Genomic DNA, 18,761 nt, shown 5'->3' on the forward strand with positions numbered 1-18,761 from the left:
AAATGTCTCAGGTGGTTTTATCGTTATTTTCCCTTCACTCATTCTTAAAATGCCTGGAAGGTGATTCATCTGGAATGTTCAAAATAAACAGTTCCTCATACCACTCCGTCCATATAATATTGAACTGCTGCCTCCCTCCCATTCTACCCTCATCCAACCTGGGATAAATACTTTAACTGACTGCAAAATATATGTTAACAAAACCGTCAATGGATGGTGAATAACACATCAAACGTATAGGTTTGAAGGGACAAATAAAAAGCTGTGTTCAAATTCTGAAGGAATTAAACCACTGGTTCAACATCAGCTGACCCATGACTAGAGCACAGCTAACTCACCACAGTTAAATATGAAACCAAAACTGAAGTAATGTAAATGAAATGAGACGAATAAGGCAGTTTAAGAAAACCATTTAAATACTTGATCACAAACAAAAAAAAGTAAGGTACAATATTTAAAGCTTTACATACATGCTTGTCAACAACATTAAAAGCTACAAATGGCAATTCTCTCAATAAAAGCAAGATATTCACTAATTTCTCTCTACATTACTTTTTAAAAAATCCATTCTTACATCAGACATGCAAGGGTTAAATTATCCTTTGCTCAAGGAGAAGTTCATTTCAGCAGGATATGTTGCTCGTCATTCCAGATTGGATGATTCCAGATGTGGTTGGGTGGAGCTCTAAGCATGGAGCGGTTTGATTGGCCAACCGCAAGTGGGCAGAGCTTTGGCAAGGAGTCGTGGGTGGGACATTGAATCCACACACCTCTGGCCTTTTTGCAAGTACGGATTTGGGGGAACGGGGTGGGAACGAGCAGGGTCGGCTATCCAAGAAAGTGAGCTGTTGTCATGGCAACGCGGGGGTGGGAGGGCGCTGACTCTTACATGGACTCGAACTCGTCAATGCGCTGCTTGGTGTTGCCCTGCCGGATCTGGCGCAGGGTTTTGTACTTGTCCCTCCCAGCCTTCACATTCTCCGCATGTAGCATGTCATTCTGGGTCTTCTTGGTGTCGTCCCTCGCCTGAGCCAACTCTGAACTCAGAGCCTGACAAGGAGGGAGAGGGGAAAGCAGAGAACACTTCATTTTGACAGTTGCAGACAGATGGTGTATTGTTCAACATATTATCAGCAAACTGTTGATCTACTGACCCCAACACTAGCCCTAGGCCTAAACATAACCCTACATTGTTTTGCAGTTGATAGCTACAAGCATTTCGCTACACCGACAATAACATCTGCTAAATATGCGTGTGACCAATGAAACAGTATTTGATTTTTATCTTGTTGAGCCTGTATGGGGTCTATCCATCCTAATGATGTGAGGCCAAGTCTTCCTGAGCCTACCTGCAGCTGTTTCTTGACGCGTTCGTTCTTCTGGGCCTCTGTGACACGTTCCTCCTCGCTGCGGTGGCTGGTGACCCCGTCACTGTGCAGCTCGGTACTGCCCTCTGCGTTCGTCTCATCTTGCTCATCGTGCTCCGGCGCCGGGGGTGATGACATCACAGACTTCAGCTCCTCTTTAGTCTTTTCCAGGTCTTCCTGGGCTGAGATGGCCTGGCGGGAGGGTTAATGTGGGAATAACTGTTTGTCATTTGGTGTTCAATAAACTACTCATCTATTGTATCATATATAAAAATCATACAGTACTGACACATTTCAATATTCTATTTGGAACAGGAAACACAAAAACATTATTGCTTACACACACACACATCAAGACAACTTTGTCAAAAGACAGGGACACCTGTATTTAAAGTGCTTGCCGGTGTGGGACCTGAGTAGACCAGAGACTTTCCAAAAACAATAAAACACTCACGCAGACAGATGCAAATAAGGGACACAATAACATCTTAAAAACATATTGTTCTGGCTCAAGTACACAATTTTAAAAACTCAGCTCTTACTCATACATATACTGAACAAAAATACAAACGCAACATGCTACAATTTCAAAGATTTTACTGAGTTACAGTTCATATAAGGAAATCAGTCAATTGAAATGAATTCAATATGGATTTCACATGACTGGGAATACAGATATGCATCTGTTGGTCACAGATACCTTTAAAAAAAGGTAGGGGCGTGGATCAGAAAACCAGTCAGTATCTGATGTGACCCCTATTTGCCTCATGCAGCGCGACATATCTCCTTTACATAGAGTTGATCAGGCTGTTGATTGTGGCCTGTGGAATGTTGTCCCAGTCCTCTTCAATGTCTGTGCTAAATTGTTGGGTATTGGGGGGGGGGACTAGAGCATACTGACGTACATGTAGATCCAGAGCATGTTCAATGGGTGACATTCCTGGTGAGTATGCAGTTCATGGAAGAACTGGGACATGTTTAGCTTCTAGGAATAGTTTACAGATCCTTGCGACATGGGGCCATGCTGAAACATGAGGTGATGGCAGCGTACGACAATGGGCCTCAGGATCTCATCACGGTATCTCTATGCATTCAAATTGCTATCAATAAAATGCAATTGTGTTCCTTATCCATAGCTTATGCCTGCCCATACCATAAGGCCACCTCTACCATGGGGCACTCTGTTCACCCACACAATGCCATACACGTGGTCTGCGGTTGTGAGGCCGGTTGGACGCATGGCCAAATTCTCTAAAATTATGTTGAAGCCGGCTTATGGTAGAGAAATTAACATTAAATTCTCTGGCAACGGTTTTGGTGGACATTCCTGCGGTCAGCATGCCAATTGCGTGCTCCCTCAAAATTTGAGACATTTGTGGCATGTGACAAAACTGCACCTATTAAAGTGGCCTTTTATTGTCCCCAGCACAAGGTGCACCTGTGTAAAGATAATGCTGTTTAATCAGCTTCTTGATATGCCACACCTATCAGGTGGATGGATTATCTTGGCAAAGGCGAAATGCTCACTAACAGGGATATAAATACATTTGTGCACACAATTTGAGAGAAATACGCTTTTTGTGCGTATGGAACATTTCTGGGATATTTTATTTCAGCTCAAGTAACATGGGACCAACACTGTACATGTTGCCTTTAAATTTTTGTTCAGTGTACATTAGATCTTATGAATGCTGTTAAATTATTTGGTTTGAGGGCATACAGCCCCACACATTTGAATACAGACACTAATATTTATGTGTCAGTCCCAGAGGGCAGAGCAGTGGAGGCTGCTGGGGACGGCTCATAATAATGGCTGGAACTGAGTGTTCTGGCTGGAATGGAGTGAATGGAATGGTATCAAACACATGAAAACCATATCTTTATGTTTGATACCATTCTATTAACTCTATTCCAGACATTATTATGATCCATCCTTCCCTCAGTAGCTGCCACTGGATCAGAGAGAGGTAGCCGTTACTTTGTGTTGCCATTCAGTCGCCTCCTCTTCCTTCTTCCTCTTGGCCTCTTCAAGCAGAGCGATTTTGGCAGTGAATTCTCCTAGCTCAGCGGCCTGCGAGAGACAAGCACAAAGCACTCTTCTGTCAGACATACACACCAACACACTGGCCACCAGACTGCAAGAGCTGACCATGGCGCCCATGAGGTTTAATGGGCCAACCAGTATGAAAATGTAATTGACACATGGTTTCATGGTGAGTACTGTTAACCATGTAATACCACCCATTAAATATTCTTTGAAATACCAAAGAGAGAGTGGGGGGTGGTGAGAGCAGAGACCTTCCCCCAGGGCACGCCGTCTGCACATTAACACCTCAATCACAGATATCTGTCAGCACCCAGAGATTATATTTAGTTATCATTGCAAAATAGGCAGGTAGCCTGGCGGGTAGGAGCATTGGGCCAGTAACTGAAAGGTTGCTGGATCAAATCCCCAAGCAAGGCAGTTAACCCACTGTTCCCAGGGCACTGATGACGTGGATGTTGATTAAGGCAGTCTCCAGCACCTCTCTGATTTTGATGGGTTGGGTAAAATGCGGAAGACACATTACAGTTGAATGCATTCAGTTGTACAACTGACTAGGTATCTCCTTTTCCCTTAAAAGGTTACTGCCTCAGGGCCTTCCAACACTGTATAAATGTTATTTCCCTACACCCAATGACAAGGTGTCTAGTCTCTTTGGCTTATTGTCTCCATCTCTCCGTATCACTCGTAACTCTACCAACTTGGCAGTACTTTTTTGGGATGTTATTTCACACCTTATTACTGGAGCTCAGAACGCATCCTTTGCATTATTACATACAGCCGGAAATAACGTTTGGATATTAGAGCGGTGGTAACTCACCAGCATTTTGTTACAAGCATTTTGCTACACCCGCAATAACATCTGCTAAATATGTCTATGTGACCAATCAAATTTGATGTGGAAACAGCTACATGAGCAATAAGCCTACTGTCAGTCACTTGGAGCTGTAAGCCATTAGTAGAGCTATGGGATTCCAGGTTAAATACCATGAGGAATAACCAAATCAACTTTGGAGTGCATGTCGTAAAAGCATCCATACATTTTCTGTAAGCAAGGGAGGTGTTTACAAGAGGTCAGTCAGTGTCACTCATTTACATAGAACCATAGGTATTGACGTGATAATAATTTAGCAGGTACAGTGCAGATATGTTGTAGGTTAGAGTGTTTACAAAGGTTTTAGTGTGTTGGACAATCCAGAAGAGACCGATGGCTTAGATAATTGCTGTATACCTGTCTACAGTAGGTATATGTACATCCTTCCTTCAGGTAATCAATCAATAGGAAGTTGAGTAGGGTTGTCTATTATATTGCATTCATCAATCATTTAATATAAAATCTGTGATTTCTTCAAGGAAGGAAGGAAAGAAGGATGCACTGAAAGTATGTTAACGGGACCCTGATCGAAAGTGGTGAAGTGAAGTGTTACCAGTTGTTCCTGGTTCTTCATCTGGTCAGCAGACTGTTTAGCCAGCGCTGCCTTGGCCTCCTCTGCTGCCTGTCTCTCTCCCTCCAACCTTTCCGCCTCCTCCTTCGCCCTCTTCCTCTCCTGGTCCAACTCCAGGGCCCTGCGTGTCTGCTCCTCCAGCTCTGTGCACACACACACACACAACAATGTTACTGTATGACAAATATAATCAGATCTTAGCGAGAGTCGCACCTGTAGCGTTTGCTTCCAACTCACACGCTCAAATACATAGATCCCCTGAACGCAGCTCACTCTCCAGATCCCAATCACTTGAATTCTGATCACACACTTGTATGTCATTATCACACACTATTTGGTTCAGTTCTTTGCACCCCATCATTGTGAGGTATTGTTTGTTTTGTGACACACTTCTATTCGGAGCTCTGTTTTTCCCATAATTGAAACCTCCCGTGTATGATAGTTTTTGCCTGCCTCACAAATGACCCCTTTTGCCTATTCCCTGCCTGTACTTTATCTACCTATTGCCTGATCTCCCGGATGACGTTACTAGTCTTTTCCCTGCCTGTACTGTTGCCTTTTTGGACCCCGTGTATGACCTTCTGCCTGCCCCTGGACCCAGCTACCTGCCGCCTCCTGTAGTCCTTTACAAATAAACACCTGCTGCACCCTGCTCTTGAAACCAGCTCTCCATCTCCCATCGTGTTCATTACAGCACCCATCTTTCCTGACACACATTCATCTCATGAAATACAAGAGGAGGATTTGAATAATCTCCCATTAATCTGGAACACAAATGTTTATATAGGGAGATACCTCTGAGACAGGCCCGACCTATATTTGATGAGAGCATTTCTAGAGGTTCTGTAGAAATCAATCATTCTGATTGGAATGGCCCTTTCAGGATCAAATCATTTTTTATATTAGCCAATCAAACTCCTGTCTTTTACCAACAGAATGGCTCTGCAGTGATTCGTTAGATCTGCTGGGGATTTCAGGGCTGTAGCTAACTCTCTCCCTCCAGCCGTTCACTATGTAAATACCACCCAGGTGTGTTCTGTCCTTTTCGGTTATGACAGCCGTGGTGCTAGGGCCAACACTATAGAGAATGAATGTTCATGTCCCCCTCCCTGGAACATGATAAAACAGCTAACAGTCCTCCTATGGTCTCTAAATGATAGCCCATTCCTCACTCCTCCTAATAAGAGCTAGTATGCAAATCCCAGTGTTGCATACTATAGCTGTGAACTTGTCTGAACACCAGCTGTGAACTACAGCGGGTGTAAGTGTTACTCCAGGGTGTTGGTTGCATGATAACCTATGACATGTAAAATAAGTGAGATGATCAGTCCCATTTACATTGTTCCTCTGAAGTTGTATCCGTTGTTGGTGTATGTGTAATGCATGTGCATGTAATTTGTGTGCATTTATGTAATGTAAGTGTGTGTGCGCGTGTGTAATGCATGCATGTAAGTGTGTGTGCGAGCGTGTGTAATGCATGCATGTGTGTAATGTTCATGCGCTTGTTGGAAGTTTACATAAACTTAGTTTGGAGTCATTAAAACTTCTTAAGGATCAAATCCCATTAACGGGATCAATTTGACAACATCCGGTGAAATGGCAGAGCGCCAAATTCAAATGAATTTATTAGAAATATTTAACTTTCATACAATCAACAAGTGCAATATACCAAATTAAAGCTTTACTTCTTGATAATCCAGCCACCATGTCAGATTTCAAAAAGGCTTTACGGCGAAAGCAAACCATGCCATTATCTGAGGACAGCACCATAACAAACAAACACAGACAATAATATTTCATCCAGCCAGACGCGACACAAAACTCAGAAATAACGATATAATTCATGCCTTACCTTTGAAGAGCTTCTTCTGTTGGCACTCCAATATGTCCCATAAACATTAAAAAAATTGTAATTTTGTTCATGTATATCGATTATATCGTTATATCTCCAAAATGTCTATTTATTTGGCGCGTTTGATACAGAAAAACATTGGTTCCAACTCGCTCAACATGACTTCAAAATATCTAATAAGTTACCTGTAATCTTTGTTCAAACAACTTTCCTAATAGAACTTTAGGTTGTTTTTAACGTATATATTCGATACAATTTAAGACGGGATAAACTGTGTTCAATAGCGGATAAAAACAAAGTGGTGCGAGCTTCAGGTCATGCGCCCCAACCACAACAGTACACTAGACTCAAGCCTCGTTCTGAAAAGCCTTACTTCTTCATTACACAAAGGAAAAACATCAACCAATTTCTAAAGACTGTTGAGATCCAGTGGAAGCAGTAGCACCTACAACCAAGTGCTACAACCAACCTAGATCCACATAGAAATAACATTGAAAACACTGTCACCTCAACAACAACAATAATTCCTGGATGGTTAGTCCTCGGGGTTTCGCCTGCCAAATAAGTTATGTTATACTCACAGACATCATTCAAACAGTTTTAGAAACGTCAGAGTGTTTTCTATCCACATCTACTAATAATATGCATATCCTAGCTTCTGGGCCTGAGTAGCAGGCAGTTTACTTTGGGCACGCTTTTCATCTGGACGTGAAAATACTGCCCCTAGCCTAGAGAGGTTAAAACTAATTTTTCAACGACTCCACAAATTTCTTGTTAACAAACTATAGTTTGCAAGTCAGTTAGAACATCTACATTGTGCATGACACAAGTCATTTGTCCCACAAATGTTAACAGACAGACTATTTCACTTATAAATGAACTGTATGACAATTCCAGTGGGTCAAAAGTTCACATGCACTACGTTGACTGTGCCTTTAAACAGCTTGTGAAATTCCAGAAAGGGATGGCATGGCTTTAGAAGCTTCTGATAGGCGAATTGACATCATTTGAGTCAATTGGAGGTGTACCTGTGGATGTCTTTCAAGGCCTACCTTCAAATTCAGTGCCTCTTTGCTTGACATCATGGGAAAATCAAAAGAAATCAGCCAAGACCTCAGGAAAAACAATTGTAGACCTCCACAAGTCTGGTTCATCCTTGGGAGCAATTTCCAAACACCTGAAGGTATCACGTTCATCTGTACAAACAATAGTACGCAAGTATAAACACCATGGGACCACACAGCTGTCATACCGCTCAGGAAGGAAACGCGTTCTGTCTCGTAGAGATGAAGGTACTTGTGCAAATCAATCCCAGAACAACAGCAAAGGACCTTGTGAAGATGCTGGAGGAAACAGGCACAAAAGTATCTATATCCACAGTAAAACGAGTCCTATATCGACATAACCTGAAAGGCCACTCAGCAAGGAAGAAGCCACTGCTCCAAAACCAAAACCCAGACTACGGTTTGCAACTGCACATGAGGACAAAGATCATACTTTTTGGAGAAATGTCCTCTGGTCTGATGAAACAAAAATAGAACTGTTTGGCCATAATGACCATCGTTATGTTTGGAGGAAAACGGGGGAGGCTTGCAAGCCAAAGAACACCATCCCATCCGTGAAGCACAGGGTTGGCAGCATCATGTTGTGGGAGTGCTTTGCTGCAGGAGGGACTGGTGCACTTCACAAAATAGATGGCCTCATGTGGGAGGAAAATTATGTGGATATCTTGAAGCAACATCTCAAGACATCAGTCAGGAAGTTAAAGCTTGGTCGCAAATTGGTCTTCCAAATGGACAATGACCCCAAGCATACTTCCAAAGTTGTGGCAAAATGGCTTAAGGACAACAAAGTCAAGGTATTGGAGTGGCTATCACAAAGCCCTGACCTCAATCCTATAGAACATTTGTGGGCAGAACTGAAAAAGTGTGTGCAGTTACACCAGCTTTGTCAGGTGAAATGGACCAAAATGCACCCAACTTATTGTGGGAAGCTTGTGGAAGGCTACCCGAAACGTTTCACCCAAGTTAAACAATTAAAGGCATTGCTACCAAATACTAATTGAGTGTATGTAAACTTCTGACCCACTGGGAATATGATGAAAGAAATAAAAGCTGAAATAAATAATTCTCTCTACTATTATTCTGACATTTCACATTCTTAAAATAAAGTGGTGATCCTAACTGACCAAATACAGGGAATTGTGAAAAACTGAGTTTAAATGTATTCGGCTAAGGTGTATGTAAACTTCCAACTTCAACTGTAGATACCTTTCTGGGCCTTTAGCGTCTGTTGCTCAATCTGTCTGAGCCTCTCGACAAGCTCGTCCTTCTCCTTCTCCATCTTCGCCCTCTCCTTCTCCGCATGCTCTCGTTTTCTCTTCTCATTCTCTAGCTGGGCTCTGTAAAACAAAAGAGGCATAGTTCAGTTGATGAAAATGCATGGGCTAATAATATATTAAAATTAAATGTAATTAATTGTTGAATATCTTACTCATATCATTCAATATTTTGTTGTATAAAATATGATCACAACACTGGTGCAACTTCAAGATGCTTTACAAAAAGGTAAAACACAAAAATGCACATAAGAGCAATACAGAGATATCCAGTCCATAGCTGTCTCCAAATAGCCTCATTAGACACACGAGAGCAGTGTTAGGATGGTGGATCGGCCTAATATTTCAATTGTATTTCTGTAATTCCCAATATCCGCTCTTCTCACCTCCTTTGAGGAATCAAGGGAATACAGAGATCCACCCTTTATATAGCTCTGGTACAGAGATATTTTATACAATGCTGCCCCCTTCTGGTCAGAATCACAACCTCATGTTTACATGTGTTCTTTCTGTACCTTTCCATCTGTTTGTGGTGTTTCTCCTCCCTGGCCTGGGCCTTCATTTGCTGAACCTCAATGGTGTCAGGCTTCCTCCTCCTCATGTACAGTTCGTGGTTCCCCATGCACAGTGCCAGGATACGCTTGTTGATCCGCAACCGCGGGGCATAGAACACAAAATCCTATAGAGAGCGGAGTGGAGAGGAAAAGGGGAGAGGAGGGAGAGGCAGGGAGGAGAGAGGAGGGGAGATGAGGGAGAGTCAGGGAGGAGAGAGGAGGGGAGATGAGGGAGAGGCAGGGAGGAGAGAGGAGGGGAGATGAGGGAGAGAGAGAGGAAAGGAGAGGGAGAGGAAAAGAGGAGGGGAGAGGAAAAGAGGGGGAGGCAGAGCAGGGAGGGGAGAGGCGGAGGAAGGGGAGAGGAGAGGCGGAAGAAGGGGAGAGGAGAGGCGGAGGAAGGGGAGAGGAGAGGCGGAGGAAGGGGAGCGGAGAGGCGGAGGAAGGGGAGAGGAGAGGCGGAGGAAGGGGAGCGGAGAGGCGGAGGAAGGGGAGTGGAGAGGCGGAGGAAGGGGAGAGGAGAGGCGGAGGAAGGGGAGTGGAGAGGCGGAGGAAGGGGAGTGGAGAGGCGGAGGAAGGGGAGTGGAGAGGCGGAGGAAGGGGAGAGGAGAGGCGGAGGAAGGGGGGAGGAGAGGCGGAGGAAGGGGAGAGGAGAGGCGGAGGAAGGGGAGAGGAGAGGCGGAGGAAGGGGGAGAGGAGAGGCGGAGGAAGGGGAGAGGAGAGGCGGAGGAAGGGGAGAGGAGAGGCGGAGGAAGGGGAGAGGAGAGGCGGAGGAAGGGGAGTGGAGAGGCGGAGGAAGGGGAGTGGAGAGGCGGAGGAAGGGGAGAGGAGAGGCAGAGGAAGGGGAGAGGAGAGGCGGAGGAAGGGGAGAGGAGAGGCGGAGGAAGGGGAGAGGAGAGGCGGAGGAAGGGGAGAGGAGAGGCGGAGGAAGGGGAGAGGAAGGCAAGGAGGAGAGAGGAAGGGAGGAGAGAGGAAAGGAGTGGAGGGAAGAAAAGGAAAAGAGAAAAGGGGTTGACTCATTTTGCAGGTAATTTTACATTTAAGGAATTTAGCACTCATTTGACAAATTTACAGATTAGTGCAATGTCTTTATTATATTATCAATGTTTATTGTACATTGTGTTGTATTGTTTCCTCCCGCCTTCCCCAACTTTCCCAGTAGACTGACCAACCCTAAACCTTCCCCAACCTTCCCAGTAGACTGACCAACCCTAAACCTTCCCCAACCTTCCCAGTAGACTGACCAACCCTTAACCTTCCCAGTAAACTGACCAACCCTAAACCTTCCCCAACCTTACCAGTAGACTGCCAAACCCTAAACCTAACCCTACCTTCCCAGTAGACTGCCCAACCCTAAACCTTCCCAGTAGACTGACCAACCCTAAAACTTCCCAGTAGACTGACCAACCCTAAACCATCCCAGTAGACTGCCCAACCCTAAACCTAACCCTACCTTCCCGGTAGACTGACTAAGCCTAAACTTACCTTCCTGTTAGACTGACTAAGCCTAAACCTAACTCTACCTTCATGGTAGACTGACTAAGCCTAAACCTAACCCTACCTTCCTGGTAGACTGACTTACTGGAGCTTTCTTGTCGATGGGTTTGATGACAAACTTCTTGTCGCTGAAGGAGATGTTCCTGATCTCGCTCCAGGGGAAGCCAATCTTTGGTGTCAACCTGGGAAGAAAAAATACGGACTGTCTCAACACTATGCTAGTACAGTACTATGCCATGTGAAGGTAACTACCTACCCATATCAGTGTAGTATTAAATTAAGCTAGAGGCACTATCCATGCCAAGCAGAGGGCGATAGTGTCATGGAGTATATCTGACAAGGCCATGCTCAGGTATGCTCTCTTACGTTCCACCTTAGTGGATGAATGGCATATTCCACCTTCCACTCTAAAATAACAACAAAAAACTGTACATCAGTATTGCGTACTTGTCCTCGTGTTCGTAGATATTGAGTCCCAGTGCATCCACACCCAGCCACAACTCTGTTCCCTTCTTGTTCTTGATCTCAAAGTAGTTGACGCCATACATCTCCAGGTCCTGGGCTATCTTCAGATACTCCATCACTGAGTCCTCTCTGTGGACACAAACACACATTACAATTTGTGTAGAGAAGCAAGTTTGACACTAACAGACTCATAAAGAAACACACATATAGAGCCTTGTACAAAGCCCTACCTGAGCATGCCTGTGTGTTCCTCATGCCAGGTCTGTATTCTGTCCTCCCACTGCTCCTTAGTCAACTTGTGCTGCTCCAAGACTCTGCAGGACACACAAAAACATACAAAGGGTTATTCAAACAGGGTTATTCAAAAAGGGCCACACTAGAGGCCTAACATCAAAAGACAGAACAGATTTATAGTGAGGGAGGGGCAAGCCACTCTACTGAAGAACAACTCCTTTACAAAAGCACACAATCCCTCCCTCCAGCACACACTAACGGGGGAGAAGGGAGAGAATTCATTAAGTAGCAGGACATTCCAGCCTCCTCAACCATTGTCGGAGCAATTTCAATAGAGATTCTCTGAGTTGCTATGACAGCAAGACTCTTCCCCTGGTATTCTTTGAGTGGGGCAGAGAGGGGCAGAGGAAGTGAAGGTGGAAATGTGGAGGTCTCTTCTGCACAGAGAGGGTTAGAGAGGGGACAGAGAGAGAGAGGCGCGTGTGGGGTACGGACCTCTGTGGCAGCAGGCGGTCGGAGGTAAGGTAGCCAGGCCTGTGGAGATCTCTGTTGTAGTCTGCGTACTTGGCCTGGACAGAGTAGGAGGCCAGCAGCACGGCTGTCTCTGGAGGACAGTAGTTCTCATCATTCAGGATGGCCTCCTTTACCTGGCATGGGCAGGGAACACACACACACTTGTTTAAGTACATTGTTTGGATTTGCAATGTACATTGTGAGTATGAAGGACACCAATAAATACTGAAAGATAAACGTAACATGTAACAATTTCAAAGACTTTACAGTGACAGTTCATATAAGGAAATCAGTCAATTGAAATAATTTTATTAGGCCCTAATCTATGGATTTTACATGACTGGGAATACAGATATGCATCTGTTGGTCACAGATACATTTAAAAAAAAGGTAGGAGCGTGGATCAGAAAACCAGTCAGTATCTGGTATGACCACCATTTTCCTCATGCAGCTTGGCACATCTCCTTCGCATAAAGTTGATTAGGCTGTTGATTGTGGCCTGTGGAATGTTGTCCCAGTCCTCTTTAATGGCTGTGCAAAGTTGCTGGATATTGCCGGGATCTGGAAGTCACTGTCGTACAAGTCAATCCAGAGGATCCCAAACATGCTCAATGTCTGGTGATGGAAGAACTGGGGCATTTTCAGCTTCCAGGAATTGTGACATGGGATCGTGCATTATCATGCTGAAACATGAGGTGATGGTGGCGGATGAATGGAATGACAATGGGCCTCAGGATCTCATCACGGTATCTCTGTGCATTCAAATTGCAATTAATAAAATGCAATCGTGTTCGTTGTCTGTAGCTAATGCCTGCCCATACTATAAACCCACCGCCACCATGGGGTACTATGTTCACATCAGCAAACCACTCGCACACACACAAAGCCATACACGCTGTCTGCCATCTGCCCGGTACAGTGAAACCGGAATTCATCCGTGAAGAGCACACTTCTCCAGCATGCCAGTGGCCATCGAAGTTCAGCATTTGCCCAATGAAGTTGGTTACGACGCCGGACTGTGGTCAGGTAAAGACCCTGGTGAGGACGATGAGCACGCAAATGAGCTTCCCTAAGACGGTTTCTGACAGTTTGTGCAGAAACTTTTCAGTTGAGCAAACCCACAGCTGCCCGGATGGCTGGTCTCAGAGGATCCTGCAGGTGAAGACTCCAGATGTGGACGTCCTGGGTTGGCGTGCTTACGTGGTCGGTTGGACGTACTGCCAAATTCTCTAAAACAACATTGGAGGTGGCTTATGGTTGATAAATGAACATAAAATTCTGGCAACCGCTCTGATGAACATTCCTGCAGTCAGCATGTCAATTGCACGCTCCCTCAAAACTTGAGACATCTGTGGCATTGTGTTGTGTGACAAAACTGCAAATTTTAGGGTGGCCTTTTATTGTTCTCAGCACAAGCTGCAAATAATCATGCTGTTTAATCAGCTTCTTGATATGCCACACCTGTCAAGTGGATGGGTTCTTGGCAAAGGAGAAAAGCTCACTCACTTACTTACAAAACATGTGACCAACTATTTACATGTTCCGTTTATATTTTTGTTCAGTATAAGTGTGTGTGTGTGTGTGTGTGTGTGTGTGTGTGTGTGTGTGTGTGTGTGTGTGTGTGTGTGTGTGTGTGTGTGTGTTACCTGCAGGAAGAAGAGTCTCTGTGTGATCTCCTGGATGAGTTCCTCAGACACATCCTCCGGGAAGAACTTGGCTCTGAACTTAAACTGCAAAGGGTTCTCCTTCTTCACATCCTGCTGCGTCACCTTCTTGTTGAGTTTGAGCCACGTGCTGTAGCCTTTACTGTCTGTGTACTGCAGGCCAAAGAACCACACCTCCCGGAGGCCCACTGTCTTCACCACCTGAAAACACAATGTGTCAATGGTTAGCAGGTTAGGCCTCACGTAGCACTGAGAACCCAGATTCACCCTAGCCCAAAGCCTGCTCACCATTGAGGCTCAAGTGTGTGAGCCACCTCACTGTTGGAGAACATCACTTTTTTTTACAACACTCCTCTTTTCTCCATTCACACGACATCTCTTTCTCTCTCTCAGAAAGGCTCCTCAGGGTGTGTTCTCAGGTGCCGGCTCAAGCATCAGGCCTGATGTGATTTACAGTCAATAGAGCACCGCTGACCAGGGACATCATTCACTAACAACACATCATTAACTCTCCTCTCAATCTTACTCTGTCCATTTCTCACTCCCTCTGTGGCCCCATTCTCTCAAACACACACTTGTATTGAACGAAGCCTGTTTGTGTTTTATTATTATCATTCCATTATCATCGGACACACACACCCGTTCAAAAGTTTGGGGTCAGTTAGAAATGTCCTTGTTTTTTAAATCAAATTGATCATATTGTTAATGTTGTTATTTACTATTGTAGCTGGAAACGGCTGATTTTGAATGGAATATCTACATAGGCGTACAGAGGCCCATTATCAGCAACCATCACTCCTGTGTTCCAATGGCACATTGTGTTAGCTAATCCAAGTTTATCATTTTAAAAGGCTAATTGATCATTATAAAACCCTTTTGAAATTATGTTAGCACAGCTGAAAATTGTTGTTCTGATTAAAGAAGCAATAAAACTGGCCTTCTTTAGACAAGTTGAGTATCTGGAGTATCAGCATTTGTGGGATTGATTACAGGCTCAAAATAGGCAGAAACAAATAACTTTCTTCTGAAACTCATCAGTCTATTCTTGTTCTGGGGTTGAAGGCTATTCCATGTGAGAAATTGCCAAGAAACTGAAGATCTCGTACAACACTGTGCTACTCCCTTCACAAAACAGCGCAAACTGGCCCTAACCAGAATAGAAAGAGGAGTGAGAGGCCCTGGTGCACAACTGAGCAAGAGGACAAGTACATTAGAGTGTCTAGTTTGAGAAACAGACACCTCACAAGTCCTCAACTGGCAGCTACATTAAATAGTACCCTCAAAACACCAGTCTCAATGTCAACAAAGAAGAGGCGACTGACTCTGGGATGCTGGCCTTCTAGGCAGAGTTGCAAAGAAAAAGCCATCTCTCAGATTGGCCAATAAAAAGAAAAAATTAAGATGGGCAAAAGAACACAGACACTGGACAGAGGCAGATTGGAAAAAGGTGCTATGGACAGACAAATCTAAGTTTGAGGTGAAAAGTGAAGATGCTGGAGGAGTGCTTGACGCCATCTGTCAAGCATGGTGGAGGCATTGTGATGGTCTGGAGGTGCTTTGGTGGTGGTTAAGTGGGAGATTTGTACAGGGTAAAGAGATCTTGAAGAAGGAAGGCTATCACTCCCTTTTGCACAGTCACCGGATCTCAACCCTATTGAGCTGTTGTTGGAGAAGCTTGACCGTATGGTACATAAGAAGTGCCCATCAAGCCAATCCAATTTGTGGGAGGTGCTTCAGGAAGCATGGGGTGAAATCTCTTCAGAATACCACAACAAATTGACAACTAGAATGCCAGGATTCTAGTTGGAGGATTCTTTGACGAAAGCAAAGTTTGAAGAACACAATTATTATTTAAATTAAAAATCCTTATTTATAAACCATGTTAATGTCTTGACTATATTTCCTATTCATTTTGCAACTAATTTAATGTATGTGTTCATGGAATACAAGAACATTTCTAAGTGACCCCAAACTTTTGAACAGTAGTGCATATGTGTACATTATGATTCATCTCAAAACAGGCCTCCTAGATCACAGAAAGGGAGGGGTAACTCCTGAGGTATGTCAGTACTAATATTGACATGCATAACACCATAGAGCCTCTTTTTTCATTTCACCTTTATTTAACCAGGTAGGCTAGTTGAGAACAAGTTCTGCAAAATGGCCAAGATAAAGCACAGCAGTTCGACACATACAACAACACAGAGTTACACATGGAATAAACAAACAGTCAATAATACAGTAGAAAAAGTCTATAGTGTGTGCAAATGAGGTAAGGTAAGGGAGGTAAGGCAATATATAGGCCAATAGTGGTGAAGTAATTACAATATAGCAATTAAACAGTGGAGTGATAGATATGCATAAGATTAATGTGCAAGTAGTGATACTGGGGTGCAACGGTGCAAATTAAATAAATAAATACAGTATGGGGATGAGGTAGTTGGATGGGCTATTTACAGATGGGCTATGTACAGGTGCAGTGATCTGTGAGCTGCTCTGACAGCTGGTGCTTAAAGCTAGGGAGGGAGTAAGAGTCTCCAGCTTCAGTGATTTTTGCAGTTCATTCCAGTCATTGGCAGCAGAGAACTGGAAAGGCGGCCTTAGTAAGAATTGGCTTTGGGGTGACCAGTGAAATATACCTGCTGGAGCGTGTGCTACGGGTGGGTGCTGCTATGGTGACCAGTGAGCTGAGATAAGGCGGGGCTTTACCTAGCAAACACTTGTAAATGACCTAGAGCCAGTGTGTTTGCGAAGAATATGAAGCGAGGGCTAACCAACGAGAGCGTACAGGTTGCAGTGGTGGGTAGTATATGGGGCTTTGGTGACAAAACGGATGGCACCATGATAGACTGCATCCAATTTGTTGAGTAGAGTGTTGGAGGCTAGTTTGTATATTACATCACCGAAGTCGTTGATTGGTAGGATAGTCAGTTTTACGAGGGTATGTTTGGCAGCATGAGTGAAGGAGGCTTTGTTGCGAAATAGGAATCAGATTCTAGGTTTAATTTTGGACTGGAGATGCTTAGTGTGAGTCTGGAAGGAGAGTTTACAGTCTAACCAGACACCTAGGTATTTGTAGTTGTTCACATATTCGAAGTCAGAACCGTCCAGAGTAGAGATGGATGGGCGGGCAGGTGCGAGCAGCAATCTGTTGAAGAGCATGCATTTAGTTTTACTTGCATTTAAGAGCAGTTGAAGGCCACGGAGGAAGAGTTGTATGGCGTTGAAGCTCGTCTGGAGGTTAGTTAACACAGTGTCCAAAGAAGGGCCAGAAGTATACAGAATGGTGTCGTCTGCGTAGAGGTAAATCAGAGAATCACCAGCAGCAAGAGCGACATCATTGATGTATTCAGAGAAGAGAGTTGGCCTGAGAATTGAACCCTGTGGCACCCCATAGAGACTGCTAGAGGTCCAGACAACAGGCCCTCCGATTTGACACACTGAACTCTATCAGAGAAGTAGTTGGTGAACCAGGCGAGGCAGTCATTTGAGAAACCAAAGCTGTTGAGTCTGCCAATAAGAATGTGGTAATTGACAGAATCAAAAGCCTTGGCCAGGTCGATGAATATGGCTGCACGGTATTGTCTCTTATCAATGGTGGTTATGATATCATTTAGCGTGGCTGAGGTGCACCCACGACCAGCTCTGAAACCAGATTGCATAGCGGAGAAGGTACAGTGAGATTTGAAATGGTCGGTAATCTGTTCGTTAACTTGGTTTTTAAAGACCTTAGAAAGGCAGGGTAGGTTAGATATGTCTGTAGCAGTTTGGGTCTAGACTGTCTCCCCCTTTGAAGAGGGGGATGACCGCGGCAGCTTTCCAATCCTTGGGAATCTCAGACAATACGAAAGAGAAGTTGAACAGGCTAGTAATAGGGGTTGCAACAATTTTGGCAGATCATTTTAGAAAGAGAGTGTCCAGATTGTCTAGCCCGGCTGATTTGTAGGGGTCCAGATTTTGCAGCTCTTTCAGAACATCAGCTATCTGGATTTGGGTGAAGGAGAAATGGGGAGGCGTGGGGGTTGCAGGGCTGTTGACCGTGGTAGGGGTAGCCAGGTGGAAAGCATGGCCAGCCATAGAAAAATGTTAATTGAGAATTTCAATTATCATGGATTTATTGGTGGTGACAGTGTTTCCTAGCCTCAGTGCAGTGGACAGCTGGGAGGAGGTGCTCTTATTCTCCATGGACTTTATAGTGTCCCAGAACTTTGAGTTTGTGCTACAAGGCCTACTCACTGAAGTGTTTTAGGGAGAGTTTGACATTGATGAGGGATTGTCGTTTGACCGCAGACCCATTAAGGGTGCAGGCATTGAGCCAGTGATCGCTGAAATCTTGGTTGAAGACAGCAGAGGTTTATTTGGAGGGCAAGTTGGTTAGGATGATGTCTAGGAGGGTGCCCGTGTTTACGGATTCGGGGTTGTACCTGGTAGGTTCATTGATAATTTGTGTGAGATTGAGGGCATCAAGCTTCGATTGTAGGATGGCTGGGGTGTTAAGCATGTCCCAGTTTAGGTGACCTAGCAGCAAAAGCTCTGAAGATAGATGGGGGGCAATCAATTCACATATGGTGTCCAGGGTACAGCTGGGGGCAGAGGGTGGTCTATAGCAAGCGGCAACGGTGAGAGACATGTTTCTGGAAAGGTGGATTTTTAAAAGTAGGAGCTTGAATTGTTTGTGCACAGACCTGGATAGTGAGACAAAACTCTGCAGGCTCTCTCTGTTATCTCTGCAGGCTCTTTGTGCTATTGGGGAAAATAAATATTAGATTGATTAAATATGTTACTGAATTT

At 44.5% G+C, this 18,761-nt stretch overlaps 1 protein-coding gene across 9 annotated transcripts in view; it reads right to left on the reverse strand.

Moving 5' to 3' along the window:
• Positions 1-393: 393 nt before the first annotated feature.
• The window catches only part of LOC118366807 (radixin), a 69,045-nt gene continuing 50,677 nt past the window's right edge, over positions 394-18,761 (reverse strand). For 8 of the 9 annotated variants that reach the window (XM_052493370.1, XM_035749499.2, XM_052493371.1 and 5 more), the window contains 11 exons: positions 13,953-14,171; positions 12,289-12,440; positions 11,790-11,873; positions 11,542-11,688; positions 11,180-11,276; positions 9,562-9,725; positions 8,979-9,109; positions 4,839-4,999; positions 3,346-3,438; positions 1,350-1,559; positions 394-1,050 (listed from right to left, as the gene is read on the reverse strand). In XM_052493370.1, coding sequence (XP_052349330.1) covers positions 886-1,050; positions 1,350-1,559; positions 3,346-3,438; positions 4,839-4,999; positions 8,979-9,109; positions 9,562-9,725; positions 11,180-11,276; positions 11,542-11,688; positions 11,790-11,873; positions 12,289-12,440; positions 13,953-14,171 — 1,623 coding nt within the window. In that variant the 3' untranslated portion in view covers positions 394-885. The remainder of the gene's footprint in view (positions 1,051-1,349; positions 1,560-3,345; positions 3,439-4,838; positions 5,000-8,978; positions 9,110-9,561; positions 9,726-11,179; positions 11,277-11,541; positions 11,689-11,789; positions 11,874-12,288; positions 12,441-13,952; positions 14,172-18,761) is intronic. The other variant, XM_035749503.1, reaches the window with a different exon arrangement.

The sequence above is a fragment of the Oncorhynchus keta genome, chromosome 34 (genome assembly GCF_023373465.1).
Source record: "Oncorhynchus keta strain PuntledgeMale-10-30-2019 chromosome 34, Oket_V2, whole genome shotgun sequence".
NCBI classification, from domain to species: Eukaryota; Metazoa; Chordata; class Actinopteri; order Salmoniformes; family Salmonidae; genus Oncorhynchus; species Oncorhynchus keta.